Source organism: Neofelis nebulosa, chromosome 17 (genome assembly GCF_028018385.1).
Source record: "Neofelis nebulosa isolate mNeoNeb1 chromosome 17, mNeoNeb1.pri, whole genome shotgun sequence".
NCBI lineage: Eukaryota > Metazoa > Chordata > Mammalia > Carnivora > Felidae > Neofelis > Neofelis nebulosa.
In genome coordinates, this window is record NC_080798.1 from 38,289,394 (window position 1) to 38,316,518 (window position 27,125).

At 35.3% G+C, this 27,125-nt stretch overlaps 1 protein-coding gene across 5 annotated transcripts in view; it reads right to left on the bottom strand.

Moving 5' to 3' along the window:
• Window positions 1–314: 314 nt before the first annotated feature.
• Window positions 315–27,125, bottom strand: part of CDH8 (cadherin 8) — a 361,133-nt gene continuing 334,322 nt past the window's right edge. For all 5 annotated transcript variants that reach the window (XM_058706101.1, XM_058706098.1, XM_058706099.1 and 2 more), the window contains 2 exons: window positions 3,818–4,069; window positions 315–2,410 (listed from right to left, as the gene is read on the bottom strand). In XM_058706101.1, the coding sequence (XP_058562084.1) occupies window positions 1,917–2,410; window positions 3,818–4,069 (746 nt within the window). In that variant the 3' untranslated portion in view covers window positions 315–1,916. The remainder of the gene's footprint in view (window positions 2,411–3,817; window positions 4,070–27,125) is intronic.

A 27,125-nucleotide genomic window follows, 5' to 3' on the forward strand; every position in this document is an offset into this window, starting at 1 on the left:
CTAGCTGAAATCTTTCCCTCCTTATTCTTGTTTCTTTTCTTTTTACTCTTAACTCTATTACAGCTTCTGCTGCCAGGAGGACCCAACAAGCACAGCTGGACTAGACTTTCTGTACACCACGTTCCTTTAATGTCCCTTTTGCTTTGTGTTCATTGCCAGGTTATTTCTTTCCTCTGCTTTATAATAATGACTCTTAGAAATATAAGTGATCCTCGGGATGATTTAGTTGAACATTGTAGAACTCTAATTAGAGTTGATGTTTCTGTTAACAGATCTTCATCTGATTAGGGGAAAAAAAGTGATGACAACAAAGGTATTTATAAAAATATATTTCACAAAGTAGGAAACAATACAGGAGTTTCTCTGAATACAATACATGAAGTAAATAAACAATATTGCATTAAAGCAAAGTAGAAAATTAAAATGATCTGCGTGTAGTACTTGATTTTTATCATACATTTTCTACTCCTAAATGGCAGGATTGTGTTACAAATTGAATATGCTCACATCTTCTAGTGCTGTCCTTTTTTGGAGTCTACGACATTCTGTGCATCACCATGAAGATCAGGGAGAGAAGTGCTAAAAACAAAAGCAGTAAAATTATGTACAAACCACTTCCTGCTTTAAAACAGTGGGGGCAACTTGAAGCATGTTTACTGGGCAGGGCATTATGTAGGTATCTAAAAGTCTAGAGTTTAAATAGTCACATGAATCAATATGCTTTCAGATGTTTGTGCTTGTAGTAAAAACACCAAATACTAGGATTATGAACAAAATAGAAAACAGTCCAAAAGTTTCTCTGGGAAAATGCTGCTCCTGCCATCACCAGCCACAATAACACTTTCTACTCTAAAGAGACTCTTAGCTCCCCTTTTGATAATATTGCCTGCCATACTCATCTCATCGAAATGTACATGTATTAAACATTCATTGTGTGTGTGTGTATATATATATATATTTATATAAAACAATCTAAAGGATTATTAATGGATATAATTTAGTTTTTTTCCATATAGTCCCTTAATCTATATAGATTACCAACCTTAATAAATAAAAGCATTAATGGACATCAATAAAATATTTATTTCGAGGATTAAACAAATAAATTCACGCGCTAGCAATAAAACCATCTGTCTCATATGTAGTCCGCTGTGTGATACGGTTTATCTTTCTGTCCTTGTGGAAGAAGATGAAGTGGAGGGAACGAGTAATCCTGCTTCCAGAAAACAGGCCTGTTTGAATGGGATTTCTCTCCTCCCACCACTGAGTTGGCAATCCCCACCCGGGAATGGATTACGAACATGTGAATATTTTAAGGCTCGACACAATATTTAAAGATGCTATTCGGTCTCTGATGAGTGGGGCCAACAGTTATGTACAATGTGCGGTCACCGTACCGTATAATCTAGGAGGCCTCCCAAAACTCCAGAAAGTCATAACGTACAGCAGACCAAGTATTGCTTTATCGTTTGTGGCGGAATCCTTATTGGTGAAGGGGAAAAAACCATTTGCATTTATAAAAATCCTTGCAGAAGACACATATCAGCAGCACATTTCTTGCAGGTCCATTTTTCTAAGAAAGCACCTTTTAATTTTGATTTTTTCCTCTTTTTAACCATCTCTCTAAGGATTAGCCAGGATCCCAATCTTTGTCTGTGGTGGCTAAGTAAATATCAAATATCCAAAGACTTCTAGAGACTCCACATACTTTAATTCACACTCCACAAGATTTATAACCTCCTAACATATGCTTTTTATTATTAATTTTTGGTTCAACATTGAAATGTAGTTGAGTTTATAGATGATTGGTGCTAAACTTGCCTCTAAAACAAATAGCCACATTGGTTGTATCTAAGGGGTGTGACCCTAGAATATTACAGAATGCTCAGTTCCACTGATTAATTCGTAATCCACTGTCAAGTTTCTTTGTCACTTTCACCAACAGAGTAGAGTTCTCCCAGTCTCTTAAAGCGGGGACCCCAGTCACTGAGGTAGTCAAAATTCTGGTCTGAGTCTGAGGTGCTGGACTCCAGGGAGCTGAGGGACCCAGCCACAGACCCTCGGCCTTCATAGCCATAAATCTGAATGGAGTCATATGGCGGGGCAGTTGGGTCATTATCTGCCTCGTGTAGCCGCACATTTATGAATTCATCAACATCAACACCATTCGGAACAGGAGCAAGCCCTTGCCTTGGCATGAACTGCAAATCTGGTTTAATATCCTTACGAGGTAAAAATCCATTAATTCCATCTGGGTTTTGTAAAGTTGCAATATCAAAAGCCTCTGTATCTTCCTCTCCTCCTCCCTCATCATCATAACGAATGATGTTTTCTCGTACGTCTTCATCATCTTTAATAATTAATGGCTCGTTTTTATGTCGCCGCAGAGTTACAAACAGCACCACAATTACTGTAGGAAAAATGTGAAATAACAATTAGCTCAATTTGCAAATAATTTCACAAGCAACATATCATGTATGTTACAAGAGAGTGGCGTTGTGTAGAAACTTGCCAGCATATAGCCTTACTACAATTCACTTGGGAATTAAATTAAACACCTTTCTGAAAGATGGGTTATTGAATTCTGAGTGAGTATTATTCCAGGTTGCTTCTGTTTATTAAATGGTGATGAAGTTGGGTTAAAAGAATTAATGTGCATCTATCCATGGTGAAAGCTGCATGTAAGACTATTACGAGCTCTAGAATAAATGGCACACAATAGAAAACAGCAAAGATAAAAATAATTAACTTGCTGTGGCTCTTGGGCAAGTTATTTAATATCTTTGATTCCATGTCCTTCTTCGATAAAGAAAAAGTAGCAGAGTAAATCATATCTAGAATGTCTTGTGTTTTATCGGCTCTTCAAGACTCTCTCCAATCAAATAATATTCACTCACAGAGGAAGTGATATATCAAGATGAATGTCAAATTGGCATACGCAATTTCTTGCCTTATAAGGAAGCTGGGGCTTCCCCATCTGGGAAGGTACGCCTAAAGGTAGGCAAAAGGAAAGGAATACATACCCAACAGGCAAAGCCAGCCAAACCAAACTAGGGTTCACAGGGTAAAATATGTCTAGAAATGTTAATCCAGGCAGTGGGTGAATAGAACGGATGTGACTGGAAAGGTAGTAACTGCCATATCCTTTACTTAAGGACAGGATAAGACATAATTTTCTTCTTATATATCTTTCTAGTCTCTAATGTTGTTTTTATAATTAGAAATTTTTAATGGAAAAGTTACCAAAAAAAAAACTTTCCTTCATTTTCAATCTTCATTTTAAGTTGATTTTAATATCCAGAAAAATAGCTGAAGAACACAGTGTAATTTTGAAAAATATTTTTTTTGTTGTTTGCTTGTTTGTTATCTTTTAGTCTGACCAAACTGTGTGTTTGGATGAACTCAGCAATGCAATGTATACATCGTTTAGAGAAAAGAGTATTATGGACACACGAGAGCCTCCCATTACAGTAAACTGGTGTACATCAGATCTGCAGGCCTTCTTATATGGTAGATGCTGTTGTAACCACATAAAGGTCTGTCCCCACTTCCACCACCATTAGAATTAGTTTGTCTTTTCACTGGTAATGGGATCGAAAAAGGCACTGAATTGTCCTCTCCAATTGGACATTGGCTATCGTGGCACTTTTCTTCCTTCACCCCTACTTGGTAACTTCAAAGCTTGGAGAAGTGCAAGAAAGTTCCTTTTCCCCAGAAGAATGCTGATACCTGACTGGGGTTCAGGTTTGCCGTCCTTATTTAAGTCATTTATGAAACAGAAAAATGGTGACCATTAAGCTGTGAAGGAAATACGTACCTAGCAGCAAAATGATGCATGCTAATATAGCAATTAAGGCGCCCATACTGAGTCCAATCGGAAGGACATAAGCTTCAACATTACAAGACTGGACAACACCATCACTGCTACAGCCACAGACCCGGATGGTCAGGGTGCTGGTGCTGCTCAGAGGAGGATTCCCACTATCACTGATTATGATTGGTAAAAGATAGACTTCTTGCTTCTGGCGGTTGAATCCGTTATGCTTTGCCAAAATGCTGAGGGAATTATCTGGAAAAAGTGAAAATTACAATAGTTTGCATCATTTCCAAATGGCTGCCCAAACAACACTTGTTTTTCTAGTTCATAAATCCTCTGGAAAACTCAAGAGAATCCCAACTCCACTAGACCAGTTAGATTCTTTCCCCCTCCCTACCTCCCCAATTGACATGGACCAAAACATCCATGCCCTGCAAATTTAATAAATGGGCCCCCACCATGAATTAATGAAATTTTACCATCACTTTGTAAATGCAAAATATTTCTTTTATAAAAATAATCTTCAAGTGTCCTTTCAGAAGACACAAATTAACCCACGTTTCCACAAATAAGTTTATTTTTTCCCTCATTTATCCTGATAATGCAAAATTGACTGAACAGAATTGGACCACATTTGAAAGGCATGTTTGAGAAATTCTGCATTGAAAGATAGACTATATGACGATATGGCATACAAAACAATGCACTCTGTTGTCTCCCACAGGTATCTAAAAAGAGTCATTCACACCCTTGAGCATTTAAACTAACAAAAGTCCCATTTACTGCCAATTGGAGGAGATATGCCACATATATTAAAATTCTGTAGAGAAGACCTATACTGGTTATGCAAAAAAGAATAAATGGAAAAGTCCCTGGAGCAAATGCTCCATTTTACATGTATCAGTCGATTATACAGAGAGATATATTGGTTATCTAGAGCAACATTTCAAGACAATTAAGACGTACGGAAGGGTTCATTTCAGTTCAGGGTAAAACTTGTCAGCAAAGAGTAATTGAACCCATGCTAGCCCTATGGTTCTCAAAATTTCACCCCTCAAAATAAAACTTCGTAGTCATTCATGCCCAGCTCATGAACTATAGTCATATTGTATATATTAACTATTGTTTTCTCCTTTTGATTAATGAAAGACATATATCTATTCAAAATGGGAACATACTTTCCTTTTTATATTCTACATGGAAGCAAATAAACAATTTCAGATAACATGTATAATATTATTTGAGCAAAAGGATTATTTCAGTTCAGATTTTTTTCACATATTGGCAAGTTTGTAGACCCTAGAATACCTGGCTACCTCATTGTTGCATAATAAGCAGGGATTCCAAACCATTGTTGTCCAATTCTTGGTCATTAATGTCCTTCTGGCTTCCAGAACACTCAAATACATGAACACATATTCTACTCAAATGACTTTAAATGAATGTGTTAAATTTTCTGTACCATATAGTGCTATTCCAGAATTAAAAAAAAAAAGATGGCCGTTCCCCAAAATAGATGTATAAATTATATTTATTTTTGTTTTAAGATATAAATGGATCTCTAATGCCTTGCTAGTAAGCAAATAGGAAAACACTCAAATTGAGTAACATTATTTTTTGTAAATTTCTTTTCGTTGTGCCTCATTAGTAGTTGAAGACTGAAAAGAATTCTCTAATAGAGTTAAGTAGTGGTGTACCAAATGATCCAGTTATCTTTATTTCCAAGACATGGAGGGAAATACCACTAAGCTAAAAAATGGGAGAACATTATCTCAAAACAGATACAGAATATATAGTTATGTTATATTTTCAGAAAATGTGTGACAAGTTGGAGTACAGTTAATTAGTGCAAGGAACATTTGTGGATGATTTCATATACCATAGTTCAAAACAGAAGATGGGAATTGTTCTTCAAGATGCAATTAATAAAATTACAATGAGACTTTTGCCTTTTTGTGGTTGACATTATTTATATGGGAAACTATTTTTGCATATTCTCTCTTTAAAACAATCTATAATGATAATTTAGAAACCGCAGCAGGAATATTGCTCAGTGTCGAAAAAAAACTATGCTCTTTAATACGTATAAAAGCATTAGTGAGTCCACCACCAAACTTACAGTGTTTACTATTCCTTGCATTTGCATTTGTTATTCCCATCCTAGATAATGAAAATTATTATCTGAGTAAAGGAAGTCTACGAGTCATTTTTGGCAAATTTTACCTGCTACCTCCAGGCAAGTCAATTCCCTATTTGCCTATTCATTTTTCTCCTTTAAAAAAAAAAAAACAAAAAAACCAAAAAAAAACTATTTCTAATTGGTGTTTATATTTATTATGGATTTATTTTATTATGCCAAATGAAATTGTCATTATTGTACACTTTAAAAAAAAACAAGTATCAGCAGTTTCACACAGTTCAAATTCCTGCATTTGAAATACATTTAAAAAAATCTACATGTGGCAAATATCTTTTATGAAGCTATGGTTAGTTTCTTTAAGACTTATGGTGCCTTTTAATTTCATGAAAGTTTTAATTTAATATAGTCAGTTTTATCAATCTCTTTTAGGTTTGTGCTTCTAAACTGAGTTTTTAAAAGTAAATTACATGAAATATATTTATAATGCCATCTGTCACATTTAGGTGATTGTATGGAATTGTGTGTGTGTGTGTGTGTGTGTGTGTGTGTGTGTATTTCTTTACTGGTAATTGATTTCCCCAAGGTTAATTATTGAGTAACTTATCCTTTACTCACTGCTCTTCAACTCTCAGTTTCTCACAAATCAAACTTTTGTGCACCCTCACCCTTTTAGGAGCTCTCTATTATGTTCCCAATGCTCTGTTTTTATAAATCTGCATCAGTAATACACTTTTATGTATGGAAACTTCATAATAAATCCTGATGTTTATTAGATTAATTTCCCTTTCATGTTCTTCTTTACGAGTATCATGGCTATTATTGTTCATTTGCTAATCTCTGACAATTATAGAATCAGATTAGCAAATTGTATGAAAATCCCTATAAGAACTTTAGTAGAAATTATGTTAAAATATAAATCAACTTTGAGAGAACTGACATCACCTTTACTGTCTTTAGTCTTCCATTTCAAGATCATAGTTTCCTTATTTTCTTTAATATATATCACTAAACATGTAATTTTTAACTTTTAGCTACAAGAGAATTTCACATCTTTTGTTAGATTTAATATTGGTACTGTATATCTTTTGTTGCTTTGGTAATATTATCAAACTGCAAAGTGATATTAATATTTTAAAAGTGCACTTTCTGATCATTGTTGCTAGTGTGTAAAGTGTAATTGTTTTATGCATTGATTTTAATTCTAGCAATCTTGTAAACTTTTCTTTATTTATAAAAGTAATATTCTCATCACAGAGTTCCACTTCAGCAAGACAATGATGTGAGGAGCTCCACAGAACTGTTCCCTAGTGAAAGTGGTGATTATAAAAGAAAAAACATTTAACATCTCTGGAAATGGTCCTGGAGGCAAGCAGCAAATGAAGAAACATTTATCCAGGACAATCTACCAAAGGTTGGTAAGAATGACGAGACTCATGTGTGAAGTAGAACCCACTTTCTCCCAGCTCTGTGAGATGGAAAATCCACTGTATACTGGTTCAGCCAAGAACACAGGGCTCCCTGTCCCCTCAGCTAAGACAGTTAAAGAACTGTCTTAGCAGGAGATACAGGGTGTGAGCAGTCTCATCCTACTATATTATTGAAACTAAATTTCAAGTGAGTGCAGCCAAAAGAGGGTTCCTTTCTTTCTCACAGCCCTTGCTTGTGAGACAGAAACTCTCCCTGGGAAGGGTTCCCCTGGGGATATAGGGCCTCAGTTACCCTTGCCCTAGCCTATCAGGCACTGGTTACACACTGGGAAGGACAAGCCAAAAAACTTGACGTTACTCCACATCCACTCCCCACCCCCACCCAGCACCAAGTGCTCATCGTCTAAAACAGAGGTTTCATTCAGAGAAACACATCATAGTTTCCAACTCAACTCTGGAGAGAGTGGCTTACAGTTTGGCCTCAGTGGAGACACAGAGAACCTGAGACAGAGACTGGGGGAGCAACACGCCTGGGGAGAACACATCTGAAACACTGACTTAGAGAAATATTCTAGGAGCCCAAACTTGATTGGCTTAGTCTGTAGAGCAATCTTGCCCCCAATCTGAAAACAATACAGAAATCATCTGGCAGTTAGTGGAGTTTAACAATTGGAACATGGTCAGGGGCAGAGAATCCTGCCCAAATCACTGTCATTCTAGGGTGACTGTAGGCATACCCAAGGCTGGGATCCTTTGAAGTGAAATATCAGTGGTTTAAAATTGCAGATAGGAAATAGACTTAACAAAAACATTCTAGCCAGTCATTCAACAAATTAAGCAAAAACAGCAATATTAAGCTCTCAGTGTGTGTAGGGGTGTGTCAATATCCAAAACTGCTATAATATCTAAAACGTCCAGTTTCCAACAAAAATTTACAAGATATACAAAGAAATAGGAAACCCATATAGCAAGGGGGAAAAAAAGGAGGCAAAAGAAACTATTCATGAAAGCAACCAGGTATCAGATTAAACAGACTTCTAAGAAGCCATTATAAAAGTGTTCAATAAACTAAACTATGATTAAAGAAAGAAAGAAAGGTCTGATAATAATATCACATCAAATAATATAAATAGATAAATAGAAATTATTTTTAAAAATAACATTTAAAAAAGAACATGGAAATTCTGGAGTTAAGAAGCACAATAACTGAAATAAAATACTAACTAGGCTGACTAAAATGTAGATTTGAATTGGCAAAAGAAAGTGTTCAGGGGCGCCTGGGTGGCGCAGTCGGTTAAGCGTCCGACTTCAGCCAGGTCACGATCTCGCGGTCCGTGAGTTCGAGCCCCGCGTCAGGCTCTGGGCCGATGGCTCAGAGCCTGGAGCCTGTTTCCGATTCTGTGTCTCCCTCTCTCTCTGCCCCTCCCCCGTTCATGCTCTGTCTCTCTCTGTCCCAAAAATAAATAAAAAATGTTGAAAAAAAAAATTAAAAAAAAAAAAAAAAGTGTTCATGTAGTTGAAGATAGATGCATAGGAAATATGCAAGCTGAAGAATAGAGAGGAAAAAAGAGAATAAAGAATAATGAACAGAGCCTCATAAAAATGTGGCTCCAAAATATGTGGATGAAAAATACCAGAAAAGAAGAAAAGAAAAGAAAAATAATAAAGCTGACAACTTCAAACAATTTTGAAGACATTAACCTATACATTCAGAAACCTCAACAGACTCTAAGAAGACAAATGCAAAGAGTTTCACAGTGTATCCTAGTAAAAATACTCAAAGCCAAAGACAAGGAGAACAACTTGAAAGCAAGACAAAATTGACTCATCCCTTCCAAGGGACTCCAATAAGATTAACTGAATTTTTATGGAAATAATGGAGGCTACAGGGTGCCTGGGTGGCTCAGTTGACTGAGTGGTCGACTTCAGCTCAGGTCATGATCTCGCGGTCCGTGAGTTTGAGCCCCGCATTGGGCTCTGTGCTGGCAGCTCAGAGCCTGGAGCCTGCTTCGGATTGTGTCTCCCTCTCTTTCTGCTCCTCCCCTGCTTGTGCTCTCTCTCTCTCTCTCAAAAATAAATAAATGTTGGGGCGCCTTGGTGGCTCAGTCGGTTAAGCGTCCGACTTCGGCTCAGGTCGTGATCTCGCGGTGCGTGAGTTCGAGCCCCGCGTCGGGCTCTGTGCTGACAGCTCAGAGCCTGGAGCCTGTTTCGGATTCTATGTCTCCCTCTCTCTGACCCTCCCCCGTTCATGCTCTGTCTCTCTCTGTCTCAAAAATAAATAAACGTTAAAAAAAATAAATAAATGTTAAAAAATTTTTTAAAAAAGAAAAGAAAAGAAATAATGGAGGCCAGAAGGACATGAGATAGCATTTTCAAAGTGTTTAGAGCAAACACTTTCAACCAAGGATCATATATTCAGCAAAGCCTTCTTTCCAAAACAAACAAAAAAATATGAAATAGAAGCTTGGAAAGTTAACATCAAGCTGAGGAAATTCATCAGCAGCAGACATGCCTTGTAAGAAATACCAAAGGAACTCTTTCAGACTGAAAGCTAATAACCTCAGATGGTAATTCAGATTCACATTAAAAAAAAAAAAAAGAGGACCAGGAAAAGTAATTATGTCATCATGAAAGATGGAATACACAACTTTCTCCTTTTTTCTTCACTGTTTTATAAAGCAATTGTATAAAACAGTAAGTACATAATATATTGTTGGCATGTAATATCTAGATATTCAAAAGTAATAGTTGGATATTCCAGTATCCCACTTTTAATAATGGATAAAACAACTAGGCAGAAATAAACAAGGAAATAGAAGACTTGAAAAACAGTATAAATCAATGATATCTAAGTGATATCTATAGAACACTCCACTCAACAACAGTAGAATAAATACTCTTCTCAAGTACACATTGAACATTCTGCAGTGTAGACAATATGTGAGGGTGTAAAATAAACTTGAGTAAAATTTAAAAAGATAATAATGCAAAATTTGTTTTCTGACTATAATGGAATGAAGAAACATGAATAATAGAAATTTGGGAAACTAACAAATCTGTGGAAATTAAACAATGCATTATTCAATAATCATTGGGTCAAAGGCAAGGTCAAAAGGGAGATTGGAAAATATTGTGAGACAATGCAAATGAAAATACAGCATATCAAAATGTAAGGGATGCAGCTAAAGCAATGTTTAGAGGGAAAGTTATAGTTTTAAATGCCTACATTATTAGTTTTTTTCTTAGTGTACTATACTAGCTAGACCTTCTAACAGAATTTTGAGCATAAGAAGTTATGGTGATACCTGTACCTTGTTCTTGATACTAAAAAAGAGAAAATAGGTTTTGACTTTCAACATTAAGATGACTGATTTTATTGGAAGGCAGTTTTTGTTCAAGTTTGTTTACTTGTACTCTTTTTTCCTCCTTAATTTTTCTTTCTTTTTTGTTCTCTTTGCAATGATGCAAAGGGAAAAGGCAGCCATATAAAAGACAGCTGTTCAATACCTCTAAAGTTGGATTCAATTGGGTTACTGTATTATTTAAAAAACTTTTTTTTCATACCTTTTTGTTTTAATGCATTTCCAATTTCTATCATGTTGCCTTTGCATCATAATCTATTCCATCCTCATGGCTTCTGCTCCTGGGTTTTGTATTTATTGCATTTACTTTTTTTTTCCCCTTGGAGCAAATAGAAGAACATATCCTGGTGACTTACTAGAGAAAATACATTTTCTAAAACTGAAAAAATTATGAGAAAAAAAGAGTGGTCACTGAAAGCCCATCAACATATATGTCATGATTTATTTTTAAATTTAAATCTTTTGAAATTGAGTATAAAATAACACAGTTTGAGAAAGGGAAGAAGGGTGTTTTGTCAAGATCTATGTAAGAAGAGGATGGAGCAAGAGAGTTTGGTATTCTCTAGGGAGGACTAATATCCAGGTGGAGAGCAATGTTCACTTGCTGTCCACTTCATGCATTTGTGTTACACTGAGATAGAAACATATCTCTTCAGCTTATCACCTGGTTGCCTGATACTCTTAATAGGTGAAATAGTCAAATATCAGTATTCCTTATTATTTCCATAAGTTAAAGATTTCTATTTTCTCATCTTCCTGGAATATTTTGCTTATGAGCATTACACCAAGGAGGATGAATGATTCCATTCCAGAATCTTGCTTCATACTCTAAACCCATTTGTTTTTGCTTATGACTGATTTGTGAAAGAAAGATCTTGGTGGAAAGTTAAAGTGGACCAGTAACACCAGACATAGTTCTCAAAATTGACAATATTCCAAAAATAGTGGAATCGTTGGGTTTCTTACTCCTTGGCTGAGTAATACAAGGTCTACACCAAATAAATAGTAAAGTAGGGAACAGATAAACAGTAGGGGTATATGCTTGCTTTTTTCAGACAGCACATTACATTATGCCATTATGTATGAGATTCCTTTCAGATTCTGATAACATATTCATTGTAAATAAAAATATTTACTTATATGCTTAGTTTGCCATTTTTTTTCCTCCAGATATACCTATTAGTGCATTATTGGAGGTTGTTTGATGTTGTATCAAATACAGCCATCTTAAAATTAAAGTCTCAGAATTTTAATACAATGGTTTTAACACTGAGGAGACAAATAGATAATACTCAGTAAAGTGTGTGTATTATCTCAGTAAAGTCTAACCCCCTTGAGGGAGTCTAGCCTTAGTCATGGCTCTATTCCAAGTCTTCCGCACAGGACTTGACACAGAGTGAAGATCCTCATAAAAAACAGCAACACTGGTGGGGTTGTTTTATCCACTTTTATTTGGAATGTTTCAGTTCTAAGGAAGTGATAAACTAACTGATATGATAGAAGCTTGCTAAGTCTGTTTAAAATTTCTGCTGCATATGAGAGTTTTTCTTCCTATGTGACTTACATGGTCGAGCCCCAGCCTCATCCTCCAGCTTCCCGTCCTACCACTCCTCTGTGTTCTAGCCATCCTGGCCTTTTCTGAGTCAAGGATCTTCTTTCTTTCATGCTTTCATAATTGCTCTTTCTTCTACCTCATAATCTCTCTACCTTTCCTTAGCCCTCATTTGAATTAACATTTATGCATTCTTTATGTCTGTACTTAAATGTAATTTTGGGGGGATAATTCCTTTACTAACCATCCCCAGCCTTCCCAGACAGAGTGTTTATGCAATCTAATAAGATAATCTTTATAATTTTATCAAAGAACTTATTACAAAGAAATAATATAGTAATAGGGATGTGATCGATACAGGGGATCCCAAAATAAACTGAAAAACTTTTAAGTAATGAATAACCAATTTAAAATGCATAATGAGTACTCAGCAAATATTTGTTAAGTGCATGAATAATCATTAGCTGCATTTTATGGGTCTCACATTTATTTCCCTTCATGTTATTTTGTCATAGGGAATTATATGTGATTCAGAATAAGTCAGTGAGAAAGTTCAGTTTAGGCTATTGGAAAGGATATATAGCCCAAGGTCGTAAATGGAAATTTAAGAGAAATATTCATGGTTTCTCAGTCTTACTCTGGGCATAACTAATACCATGTAACATGAACAATAAACCAAGGGTGCTTAGATTCAAATAGAGAAGACTGAGAGGAGAAGAATATTTGAAATACCATCTCAGGTATCTAAAATATGTGAACTATCATCATGTTAAAGAGTGCACACCAGAATTCCCTTTTACTGAGCTGAAATTCGATAACTTAGTCCTGTATTCAGGGGGGGGGGCACATAATCGGAATTAGAATCTCCTGTAGCTGGTTTAGGAGGAATGTCTTCTTTGATTGTTAATATTCAGTCTTTATATCATTTAGAGTTGGCAATCAAGGGCTTTCTTTCATAGAACATTAATACTCTTAGAAGAAAAGTTTCTTTGTATAAATAAGCCAGTAAGCATTTGTGATAGACTAAATGTGCCTCTCCCTCCACCTGCAGTTGACATTTGTAAGCTCCAACCCCCAGTGTGGCTGTCTATGGAGACAGACCTTTTAAGGAAATTAATTAAGGGTAAATGAGGTCATAGGGTGGGGTCCTGGTCCTATAGAATTTGTGCCCTTATAAGAAGAGACACAAGAATGCTTCTCTTTCTCTACCCATGGGTGCACAAAGAAAAGGTCATGTGAACACAAAGAAACATGGTGGCCTCTTACAAGCAGCCAGGAGAAGAGGCTTCAGAATGAAACATACCTTGCCTGCCCCTTGATCTTAGACTTCCTAACCTCCCAAACTGTGAGAAACAAATGTTGTTTAAGCCACCAGTTTGCAGTGTTTGTTATAGCAGCCTGAGCAAACTAAAATCTTGTAGGCACTAATTATTTCTGTATACATACTCCATGAAATATCCAAATCTATCTAAAGAGATAGACTGTGTCTACCTGGATAATTCTTTAACTTTATTTGTGTAATTTTCCCACAGTCCTCACTAATTTCCTTCCTTCCATTTATTTTCTATGTATTTTTAATAGAAAAAGAAAGGTCATTATTCTTGTTATTATTTAAATATCCCATGTTCTTCCCACATTGTCCATGTTTGTTCCCCCAGATAAAATAAGGCAGGCAAATTAAATTCTCTATTGTTTTACTGTCGTTCATCTATTATTGTTGCCCTGATGCAGAAATTTTACTTTCCCCAAGTCCCATTTATTTGAAATCATGGAGCTATGGCTTTTGTTTGTTGTTTTACATGCAAGCAAAAGCAACAAGGAGCCAGAGTTAATGAAGGCACTTGCCAGACAAATATTTATGACAAAAGGAGTAGATGAAGAGAAGATCACTGGCGTTCTCTCTTTTTGAAAAAATATCTCCTGGCATTTGACTTGCAAATTTATTTCACATTTTCTCAGTCAAGTAAAATGGAATAAAAATGGCAAGGAGGTCAAAACAAAGGGAAAATGGCACTCTGTTCAGTAGGTATGGACAAGAGATTTAATTAAGTCCTTATTGTGTTGTGTCTGCTGTTTATTTCTAAGAGCCTAGCAAAGCAATAGAGATACCAAATCTATTACCTTTTAGCAAATTAGATATAAATATATGTATATACAATACCTAATATTTGGGAATATGGAGTGAAGATCCTACCATTTATATTTCATTTATACATTTTTACTCCAAACACTAAGTCTTGTTGGAAACAATCAGGCTGTAATGAATTAATAAAAACTAAGACTCTGTGAAGCCAATCTCCTCTAGTACCATTATAACTTCCTACATAATTCATTGAAAGTGTACCAACATACTAAATCTGCAACAAGCAACTGGATATTCTGAGCTACCTAATTAGATCATTTGTTACTTGTTTCCTTTTTTTTTCCTCATTAGGTTGTCCACAATACCACCTGATGTCAATAATATCAATGTTTGTCAAGCATTAACTCATTATCAAATTTCCAAATATTTAATAATAAAGTATATCTAGCCATAAAGTAATGATCAATGTTTATTCTGCCTTTAGAAAAAAAAAAAACCATCATTGTGAATTCTTTTGGAAGTTCCTAGACTAACACCAAATAATGTTTAGTCCAAAATTTGCAAGTACACATTAAATGAATTAACACTTTTTTAACAGAAAAACTCTGCTATAAGCATGCAATACTACAGTTCTATAAATATCTGCATTGTTTTCATTTTGCAGAGGAAATATACAGAAGCTGGGCTGTGCTTAGGACTCAGCAAGTAGCCTGTGAAAGTTAAACATCTTCTAAAATTCCATAAGAAGCTACATAAACTATTCTTAAATTGTTAATATAAAAGCAAAAAATTAGATTATATGAAGTTGGTGTAGAATATAGTGGTATGAATGGTGATGTCCAAAAAGACATATCCAAGTCCTTTTTTTTGGAAATCTGTGAATGTTACCTTCCTTGGAAAAGAGTCTTTGCATATGTAATTAAATTAAGTGTTTGGAGATGAGTTCATCTGGGGCTGAACCGGTGGGTACTACCTTCAAAACATGTATCCTTGTGAGAGTGTGGCAGAGGTAGATTGGACACAGAGTAAAGGAAGAAGTAATGTGACCACAGAGGCAGACATTGGTATGATGTAACCATCAAGCCATGGAATGCCTACAGCCAACAGAGAAGCTGGAAGACAAAAAGGATGAATTTTCCTCCAGAATCTCTGGAGAGAAGTATGGCCCTATAAGCAAATTGATTTTGGATTTCTGGCCTCCAGAACTCTGAGATAATATATCTCTGGTTATTTTAAGCCCCTCAGTTTGTGGTAATTTGTTCTGGGATCCCTAGGAAACTAAGTTAATCAGTGAATCTGATTTAAATGTGATTTACAGAGTCAGGGAAGGGCATACTTATTCCCATTTTACATATGAGGAATGGAGTTTTTGACAGTGACTTGCTCAAGATTTCTCAGCTGGTAGCTAAGAATTACAACTAAATCCAATGCATTTTCTACACTTTCTGTCATCTTAACAAAATTCATCTCAGAAAACAAGGGAAAATGAGCTCTAAGAAGGTTAAATTAAAGCTTAAGGATAAGATACAAAACAGAAAGTGTGTGGAGGGAGGTTTTTCCATTCTATGGCACCTTTATCACAAACAAGGAAAAACTAAATGGTCATTGCCACTGTAGATGATAATTCAGTATTTTAGAAGGATCAAAAGGTATTCAGTACAGTACTCCATAGATCTAAATCCCATATCCTGAGAGCCTGCCTAACATAGCACAACATATCATAGCATAACATAACCATGAATTAATTATCAAGAAGTGATTATTTTTGGTGCCAGAGAGAAACACAAGTATTCCAGGTACAAATTCTATGCTAGATACAATCATATTGCCCAAGGTCTTCTGAGTTTGATTATTTTTTCCCTGTATTTAATTTGCATACTTGCTCTTACACAAAATGTTCCATGAACCTTATGCAGATCACTTAATGCTTAGATGAAAAGATTTATCTTCCTCCAGGCACTGGGGAATGAGGGATGAAGACTAATATGACCTTCATTTTATTTCAGGAATACCTATATTAACTAACCCCAGAAAGTGAAAACTATACCAACAGTCAGTTTCTGTTCAAATGGAAATTTTAAACCTTTTATAAATATCAACATGCATGACAAAGAGTATTTTTACCTATTTATGCAGAAGTAAAAAAAAAAAACAACAACATTTTTTAGAGTGTGCAAGCTATTTAAATACAAACCAAACCAAACAAAGAAATACTAAGGGTCTTATTGGAACTTCTTGTGAAAATTCCAGAAAATAACCTCATAGTCATTAAAAATCAAGACATTGGAAAGCTAGTGTTGTCAAGAGAGTGACTTTTCCACCACATCGCTATTGATTGAGTAGACCTCTCTAAATATTTAAGAAACTGGGTGTCAGAGATTAATTCTTTTTACACTGGAGCTGATTAATTCATTTTGCACTGGAGATGATAAATTTGTGCTTATTAACACACTTGATGTATAGGGTAGTTGGACCAGAGAGTAAGGCTGTTTTACAACAGCAGTTCAAGTGAGGTATACATTGCATATAACTTACTGAAATCATTAAATATAGTGAATGGAGAACTGAGGATATGAAAGAAAGGAATTACCAAAAGTAGTTTGTTATCTAGTTAACCTGCTTCCATTTGAAGGAGGTCAAGTATCCCTGCAAATCATCATTTTGTTAGATACCATCCTCTCCCTGAATGTTTTGAATTTGCACATATACAAATAAGACATAAGGTGAAAGCCACCAAAAATGGTACAAATGCACATTCCCTTGCTATCACCCACGTCTCTATCTTAACTTCTTTCAAATCTACACTGATACCTTCACTGCATTCTGCCCTCAGTTATTCAGTGCCTATTGTCAACAAGACATCACTGTCAGAGGAAAGATCCTCTGCATACTTTCCCCTAGCATGCTGCAATATGGTCAGATACGATGGTTTTCTGTCTTGCAAAGTGAACGATCCTTGGATGCAGAGATACTGTCTTCTTTAGCAAATGCAAATGCATCATTTCATTTGTCATGTGTGTCACTATATAGAAGTCTTCATGGCGAGATGTTAATCCTTGTTGAATGAGCAAATGGGTGGCCAGGTTAAGTGAGGATGTGATCACTGATCTCAAAGAACTTCTGACACAGAAGGGGAGAGAAAAATGGCATGTTACTAGCCAAAACATAGGCGACTTGGTGGTCTATTCTCTAATTGTGACCTTTGTCCTGCCTTAGCTCTCATACCCTGTGGTCCACTATGCCATATGTACCTTGACTTAAAGTTCCATCATCATAGATACAGATGAAAAGAAGCCTTAAGGAAGGTGAGGCCTGTGGGCTGGGTTTAAAAACAGCTGGTTGTGAAATGGGGAAATACAGAGAATGGCATTCCATCTTTTCTGCTTCCCTGTTTTGTTCAATAGCATTCTGCCCTCAGCGTTTTCATCTAACCTCTGACAACAAGAAAACCACGGGCTCAAAATGGAGTCACTATATTAAAGCCCACATCAGCAAATCAAGACTTGATACCTAAGCTAAATGCAGTTTCAGCTGCCCCCCTGACCCACCACCTGCAAGGAATGTGAACTTCAACCAACCAACCTGGAGTTGTGTGGTCAGCACTAGGACACAGTCCATAATAAGAACCCTTATGTTGCCTTAGAATGCCCACCAGTGCATTCTTTGCTAATAATGTCCTTTTTTCTGGTCCTCTCTGACTTTAAAAAACTTTCTATACTGGACGTCATTGGTGCTCCTTTCTCTTTGCTACATGGGATGCTGTCTGATTCATTTATTCTTGAATAAAGTCAGTTGGAGCTTCAAATATCCTTAGTTGAATTTTCATTCTTTACCACCTCTTTATGAACTATTTGTGATTCACTTACTTGATTTCAAATACCAGACAATATTTCTTTCTAAAATGTTACCCTACATCTCTTCTACTTACCTACTGACCATATGTACCTGAATGTTCAGTAGCACAAATTCAACCTTTCAAATAATGGAACTAATAATATTTCATCCATATTCTTCCCCATTTTTAAAAATCCCTTTCTTGGTTCCGTTCCTTGCATCATCTGTGTGGCTTTATGACTTTATACGTCTCTCCCCTTGCATCCAATAACCTCACTTCTTTCTTTTCATGTAAGAAAGTTCTGTCCATCCTTCAGTAACTAGCTGAAAATTTATTACTTCATTTATGAAGGAGGCTGTAGGAACAGCCTAGGGATTTGGGAGTATCTAATTCAGAGATGAAATGGAGATTGGATTATAAAGAAATGTAAAGTAAATATAGTGGTTTTAATTGCTCTCTTAAATACATGATAGTGAATACAGTGAATATGAGTTAGTCACTTTGTAACGAGTCTCAAAATACAAAACAGAACCTTGAGAAGTCCAAAATATTCCTAGCCCTACAAAACTAGAATGCAAGGAGAGAGACATATGTCAGCAGTCTTATATTTATTATTACACTAATTAAAATAAAGTGTCCAGGGTGCCTGGGTGGCTCGGTCGGTTAAGCGTCCGACTTCAGCTCAGGTCACGATCTCGCGGTCCGCGAGTTCGAGCCCCGCGTCGGGCTCTGGGCTGATGGCTCAGAGCCTGGAGCCTGCTTCCGATTCTGTGTCTCCCTCTCTCTCTGCCCCTCCCCCGTTCATGCTCTGTCTCTCTCTGTCTCAAAAATAAAAAATAATAATAAAAAAAAAAACATTAAATAAAAAAAAATAAAATAAAATAAAGTGTCCATTATCTCCTAGGGTCTGACATACCTGGTCCATCTTGACATTCCAATCTTAAGCCCATTTAATTATCAACTTAAATCTGAGCAAATATTCACACAAACAGAAGCCAACTCTAAAATTCAGGCAGTAATTCAGATATAAATATTTGCATGTGTTAAAAATGCCTATTCTTGGATTTTACCCCAAATCAACTGAATAAGAATTTCCCGGGATAGGCCCTGGACATCTGCATTTCAAATAAATTTTGTTTGCATAAAAATCTCCTGGGATGCCTGGGAGCCATTCTACTCTATTCCATTTCTTCCCTTAGGTGTTTGCAGTGGTTAATGGCTTGGCCCAAACCCTTAGAGGCTCCACTGGGGAAGCTATTATGCTCTGGGTTCTGTAATCCAGCAGGGGTAGCAGCTGATAGCAATTTTCCTGCATAATTCCTTCTTTTCTGGCTTAGTGGTAAAATAACTGCTAAAAAAAGGAGGGAAAGATGCAAGAAAATGTGGCATCCTACAGCGAGCTGAAGTCCAGTGTTTGTCCTTGAATCACTTTAAAGTTTAATATGTTATATTAAAACAGCTTGGCTAAACATATATCTTTGGGCAGAAGTCTTAATATATAGTGAAGGCAAGAGTACGGAAGGCAGTTATGTAGATAAAATTATCATTCAAGCAGTGGTCACATTATCATTCCTCCCAGGTTGCTGAGAATGGCACGTGCTTTTGAATCTTAAAATCCACATCCTGTATAGTATTGGAAATAGTACTGTTTTGATCATACAAAAATGACTTTACATTAAAGGTCAAACTGATTTGCTTTTCCTCAAATTCACCCACATATTAACAGGTTAAAATACGATGGAAGGAGCAGAAATAAAATGATTGAAGAAGAAGATACCTGTGTAGGTCACCCTTATGACTGAAATAGAAATCACATCAAGCTCATTCAAACTCTTTTTATTGAAAATGTAATCTGATAAAATTCCCTATTGTTATACACTATAGAGAAATCTGAATACATTTTGAAGTCATGCATGATTTCATTTTAATACTTTCTTTGAAAATAAAAGGGATTTTTTTGATGAGTCTTTTAAAATATTCTCAAGATGTTATTTGATTTTCCAAGCTTGCCAACCCCCGTTGACAATGGATGCGTAGTATTTTCTGGTACTGGGCAGTGATATAAAGATCCCTACTATCAAATATTCCACATTCTGGCACCATAGAGCTGTGCTTAACAAATAGAAATTTAGGGGAGTTCTTCCATTTTCAACATTCTAAATCCTCAATAGCTTATCTTAAGGTATAATTCCTTTAGGGTGTGTATTTCAGAATTTTTCTGAATATCTTATTAGATAATATTCAGGCTCTGGAATCATTCCTCATTGTGTTTGCACACCAATTTCATTACTTACCTGGTTGCATTTTAAAATAATTTCCCCATGGTCAGAGCAAATACTTTTATTGTACCCAAATTACTAATTACAAAACCAAGAGTCAGAAGGTCTTTGAGGAGCAAATGTGTTTTTCTTCCTGAGGTGTATAATAAAACTTAAAATAACAGTGGTTTTCATTAGTATATGTAAAGCTATCAGTTACCTTAACTTTGAAATTAAGTGAAGACCTGTAATCTTTTAAGAATATTTGGATTTCAGAGTTTTATACTTTATAAGGAATTTCTGTTTGAAAACCTCAAAGTTGGAATATAAAGTAAAGAACTGAGAAAATAAAGGTTAAGGAGTAAGACTTCAGGATGCACATTGAGGAAGAGTTTCCAGAATTGAATATGATGAGGTTCTTATAGAATCCAGATGCAGTATGAAGTGATTTCTAAGGAAAACTTCCACTTAATTACTATAAAAACTCAGTCATCGGTTTTAGTAATCCAGATTTCGATTTAAAACTTTATCTTAATCAAAAGGAAGCCCACTGAACTCACAGAAAAATCCAAAAAAGCCAAAAACCACTAGGAAATTGCTACAGTTCAGAGCTAGGTTCAGAAAATCCATTGATGACAATTCCTAAAGAGAAGACTGCCCAATGAAAGTTTATATCTTACATCGCCTGTGTCTAGTATTAGATCGTGTACACAGTAGGTGATGTTAAATTGCATAGTTCTTCTATTTTATCTTTAACTTTTTTAGCCCAAGATCATTGGTACCATTTGAAAGATTTCTATCTCTATTTTTGTCTTGAGGCCTCTTCCTTCCTTAGAGTATTTTCTCCTGTATGTGTTTCTACTGACGGGGAACACAAATATTTCAACAATTAAGGGGAAAATTTGAGAGTTCTCTAGGAAGCTTGGCCCATGTCATTTTAGGATGCATTTTATCCATCAGTAAATAGCTCACTTCTTTGTTTAAAATGGTCTGGTTCTTGCAAATTTTCTCTCTCCAACTGTGAATCAAGATTGTTCTAAGAATATACAACATATCCCCTACTTTCAAATGGAATATTTTTATTATACATTTCTTTGATGGTGCTCACCTTGCATTGCTATCTATTCTTGTTGTTATTGTACCAAATGAACAACTTTGACAAGTATAACTCATTTATATAAAAATTTTACTCTTTCTTACCTAGGAATATTTAACTCACCTGGATCATTGTCCTTGGAAAAAATTTGGTGCACATTCTACAACATTATTGGTGAGTCTTAATGATGAGACATCTCATTTTAATATTTAAAAAGTACTATTCAGTGTCATTTGAAAGCTCCCAACTTGAGAAAAGTCCAAGGAAAGACTAATAGTCTCACTGAACTGAAGACACAAAGATGGGTTTTGGATTTGTAGGAGTAAGTACCAGAGAAAAAGAATGTATGCAAAGAGAGAGGTAAGGAAAGTGATAAAAAGGGGAAAATTTTGGAAAAAAAAAATTATGAAAACTTTTCATTTAAGAAAGCTGTAATAATATTAGCTATATTAATATACTAAGCAAAGTGGAATGCATATTAGTATCAATCAAAATAAATTTTAGAACAATGAAAATTATCAGTTATAAAGAGGGCTATTTCATAGTAATGAATCTGTCAATTCAGTAAGAAGGTTTAATATGTGATGATCAAATGTACCTTTCAAAAATACATAAGACAGACAGAGACCCACCCCCTGAGGTAGGCAGCTGTCAGTTGAACTCCCCTGCTCTCACATCCCCAGAGAGTACTTTCACTTTAATAAACTTTCCTACTTGTACCACTGGGGGAAAAAAAAATACCTAAGACAAAAAGTGACGGAATTGAAAGTAGCAACAGACAATTCCATAATACTTTGCAATTTCAACACTCCTTTCTCAATAGGAGAAAACATACATATATAAATATAAATATATATGTGTGTATATATATATACAAACAAAACCATATATATGTGTGTGTGTGTGTATACATATGTATATAAACAAACAAAACCCATATATATATATATATATATATATATATATATATATATGGGTTTTTTTGTTTGTTTTTGTTTTTTTTTTTTTCCTCGAAGGTACAAGGACTGTTCACCACGATAGACTACATTCTGGGCCATAAAAAGTTCCAATGCAAAAAAGTTGAAATGAACAAGTTATGTTCCCTGATTCAAAATAATTAAATTAGAATACCTTAACAAGAAAATTATGCCATGAGTCAAAGAAGAAATCACAAGGGTCATTAGAAACTGTATTTGGAACTGAATGAGAATGTAAACACAACCCATTAAAATTTTGTGGGATGGAGCTAAAGAGCTATTTAAGAGAAATATAAAATGTTAAATACTCGTATTAGACATAAACAAAGTCTTAAAATCAGTGACTTAAACTTCCACCTTAAGAAACTTGAAAAAGAGCAAGTCCAAATATATAAATGAAAGAGTTTAACAAAGGTAAGTATCAATGAAAGAGTAAATTAAAAAAATATACAAGGCATTCATAAAATGAAATATTGTTTACTGCTAAAGAGCAATGAAACTTATAAAACTTTAACTAGACTAATTAGGAAGTAAAAGAAAACACAAATTACATATTAGAGGTATGAAGAGAGGCAGTGATATGAACAATTTAATAACAATGCTTTCCTTAACTGAGGTGAATTGTACAAGTTTCCTGACATGCAAAAGTGCCTAAACCACCTCAAGAAGGAACAGAAATTTGGAATAGCCTTATATCAATTAAAGAAACTATATTAATAATTAAAAAGCTTACTGTAAAGAAAACCACAATCCCAGATGGCTTCACTAGTGAATTAATTCTACCATACTCTTTAGGAAGATATTATGCCAATTCTACACAAGTCTTCCATAAAATAGAAAAGGAGGAAATATTTCCCAGTTCATTTTATGAGACTAGCATTATCCTGATACTTAAACCAGGCAAAACTATTGCAAACATATGCAGGCACTTCACACATCAATGTCCCCAGGGGTATGAAGTTAAATGTCTTACAACCAGCTTTTCTGAGACAGGGAGAAAGACACTGACAGGTAGCATTTGCCAATTTTTGTGTTGTAGATATGATACCTCAACTATGGTTGATTTCAAGCTAACAACCTAGTATTAACCAGCTACCCAAATTCCTGAAATCTTAAAAATCAGGTCTCATGAACTACTTACAAAGAGGAGCAGCAGAGCACCAAATATCTTTTAATTAACCTACGGGGGAAAATTCTTAAGAACATTTTAGCAATTTGAATACAGCAATACAAAAAAATGATTCTGACACTACCTAGTGGTATTACTCCTAAGAATATGGTTTTGTTTTTCTCTTAACTTTGAAAGTCAGTTGCCAGATTGATAGGATAAAGGAGAAAAACCACATGATCATTTCAGTAGATGAATTTGATAAAATTCAGCACTCGTTCATGATAAAAAAAACTCAGCTAACGGTGAGTAGGAGATTCTCCTCAACCTAATGAAGGCTATCTTATAAAAACTTGGAATTAACACCTTACATAATGTTGAAAAATATGAATACTTTTTCCCAACCATCAGCAACAAGCAAGGTTGTATTCTTTTGTTTTCAACATTCTGCTACGGGCTCTAAACAGAAAAAAATAAGGCACGAGAAAGAAATTAAAGATTGTAAAAGAAGAAGAAACCTGCTTTATTCACTAACAACATAATACTGAACGCAAAAAACTCTAATTGGTATGTAGAATATTTTCATAGCCCCACAAAGTGCCCTTATTGTCTGGTGGCATGTGTGTGCAAGGGATTGACTGTAAAGAGAGATGAAGGGACTTTGTGGGGTGATGGAAATGTGATAGTGATATAGGTGCATGCATTTGTGAAACTTTTCACCTGTGCACTTAAAACGAGTATTTGTTGCAGGTCAATTATATCTCAAGAAAGATTTAAGAATTTCCCAATTCATTTGATTTACATCTGCCTCCCCTGCACTTAGTTTTGCTTCAGGAGTGGAAGGTCGCCTTCCCAAAGTATTTAGTTCTCTTCTCTCTCTGTCCTTCTAATTCCTTTTCTAGTCACATATCTGCTGTATCTGATTGTGACAGCTCCATGATCTGCCCACGGACACATGGGTCAAGGGAAAGGGTAAAATTTCACATGGCTATAATCTGTTACAGCTATAATCTGTTACTGGTGCCCGATGAGAGGGAGATAGAAAGTGCTGGTACTTTTGTTTATTGGGATTTTTCATGTGTTCCTCATAGACTCTAGCACTGGCAGCCCCTCTGACTTGAACTCATGTGATGAAAATGGTGCCTTCTTCTGAAATTCCCAAACTGAACTCTTAGAATTACCCTATTTGGTTCCTTCTGTCCACCCAGGACTTGGAGTTCTTTTAAGATGATCCCACATTCACCTGCCACTTCATACAATTTGGAAAATGGGACCAGATATCAGTGGATAAATTGAAAACACCCCCAATCCTGGAATATTAAAATGTTTTTGGTTTTCGAAATGTAGTTTGGGATGGCATTTAAGCCTCTATATCATTACATCTGTCTATTACTTTGAGGTGATAGAACTGATTTAAAATTAGATGGGGGTGACTGTTGTGTACCTCTGTAGATTTACTAAAAATTATTGAATTGTACTATAAAATAGGTGGGTTATATGAAATGTATGTTGTATTTCAAAAATCTATTTAAAATTGTGAAAAAGAAAAAGAATATGCTCACATTTGTATTAGAATTCACATAGGAGAGCCGCATGTGCTATCTCTTTGAAGATTGATGAATAGTCGCAAAGTCATTTGTGACCCTAATGCCTATCTACAAAATGTTCCTTTGAGTAACACTGTGCATAGATTGATAGCTGACAATATTTGGCTCCTAAAATTAGGAAAATTCCAGGTGGTAACCTGGATGATCTACCAGTATGCGTCATGTCTTGCAAAAACTGTAGAAACCTCTGCTGAATCTCTGGGAACATAATCTCTCAAAGTAAAGGATAAGCTCCTAAAATATTCCATATTAAAAAAAAATTGATATTCACAGAATTCAATAAGTAGATTCTGCTGTTTAACTTGCCCTTCTATAACAAAAAGGAGCTTATTCAGTCTTTTTTTTTAAGCTTGTGAAAAGTGAAATCTAAGCCAATCTTCTGAAGAGTTCGAGCATTTTCCTTTTAGAAGAAGCCATTTAAGACCAAAAACAATTTCTGTGGATGTTTAACAGCTCATTAGTTTTTAGTGATCTGAAGCAATGAGAGTTTATTTATTAGGAAAAAGTAACTTTATTTTTTAATTTGAGATGGAAAATATTAAAAACCTAAGGATAAGTGAAACTGGTTCCAAAAGACTCCCAAGAGATGTCATATGTGGATTTGCTGGTAATTGCTCTGCATTCTTACTTTTAAACATGCATTTGCCAGGATCTCCATACCCACCACAGAAGGTAGAAGTGATACTTAAATTCTTGTGTTGCTTTTGTTACCATGTTTTTACATTTGAACATTTTTCACATTTTAAAAATTTCCTCTTACAGTATCTCCAATTAAATCCTCCAGTTCATCAAAATCGTGGTATTTTTTTCCTTGATTATTCTTCTCTTTTCCTGCAATGCTTATATTAAAGACAACGGCATTGAAAGAAAAATACAACAGATATGTTTTTCATGTACATTTCTTTCAATGTAAATTCTCATTCCTGTCCAATAAGCCAATAGAACATCTGTAATTATCCTACTTAACTTTTGGAACAATAATTGCCTATCCCTGTACAGGCTGAAATGGGAGTTTTGCCCAGTGACAATTAAAAGTGAAAGTAAGTTAACATTTGCCAGTAATAACTAGTCTGTATTAAGCTATTCAATCTATATACAGTATACAAAAAGCTGTTACATTAAAAAACAGCCTATATAGCGTATACTAAAATATTTATGGGGGCTCTTGGGTGGGTCAGTCAGTTGAGCGTCTGACTTTAGCTCAGGTCACGATCTCACAGTTCATGAGTTCGAGCCCTGTATCAGGCTCTCTGCTGTCAGCAAAGAGCCCCCTTCGGATCCTCTGTCCTCCTCCCTCTCTATACCTTCCCTGCTCACATGCTGTCTCTCAAAATTAAATAAGCATTTAAAAATATATATATTATTGACGAATGCTATCATACATGGGACTTGTTTCAAAGAAATAGAAGTGGGGAAAGTGGTAAGGAAATAAATGAAATAAGCTTGGGCATAAGGCGGCAATTATTGAAATTTAAGATATGGGTATGCAGAGAGCAATAAGATGATTTATTTTATAAACTTTTAATATTTTCCATAATGAAACATTGAAAAATAACCTAGGCAGTTATTTTCTAATTACATCTTTGTTTATTAGCTCTGTGGACTTAGACACGATTTTCTACTACCTTGAGTCTTTATTCTCTTAATTGAATGATGGAATAATAACACACAACCTGTTGGCCTATTACAAAGATTAGAGATCATACTATAGATGTAAAAAATAGAGCACAGGACAAAACCTAAAGTCACTGAATGGTACCCATGATTTAATTCATGGACCTTTGGAAGGAGTCATTTATACTTTTAAATGAGAATCAGATGATATAATGTTTGTATATCCTCATGTATATACATGTACATAAT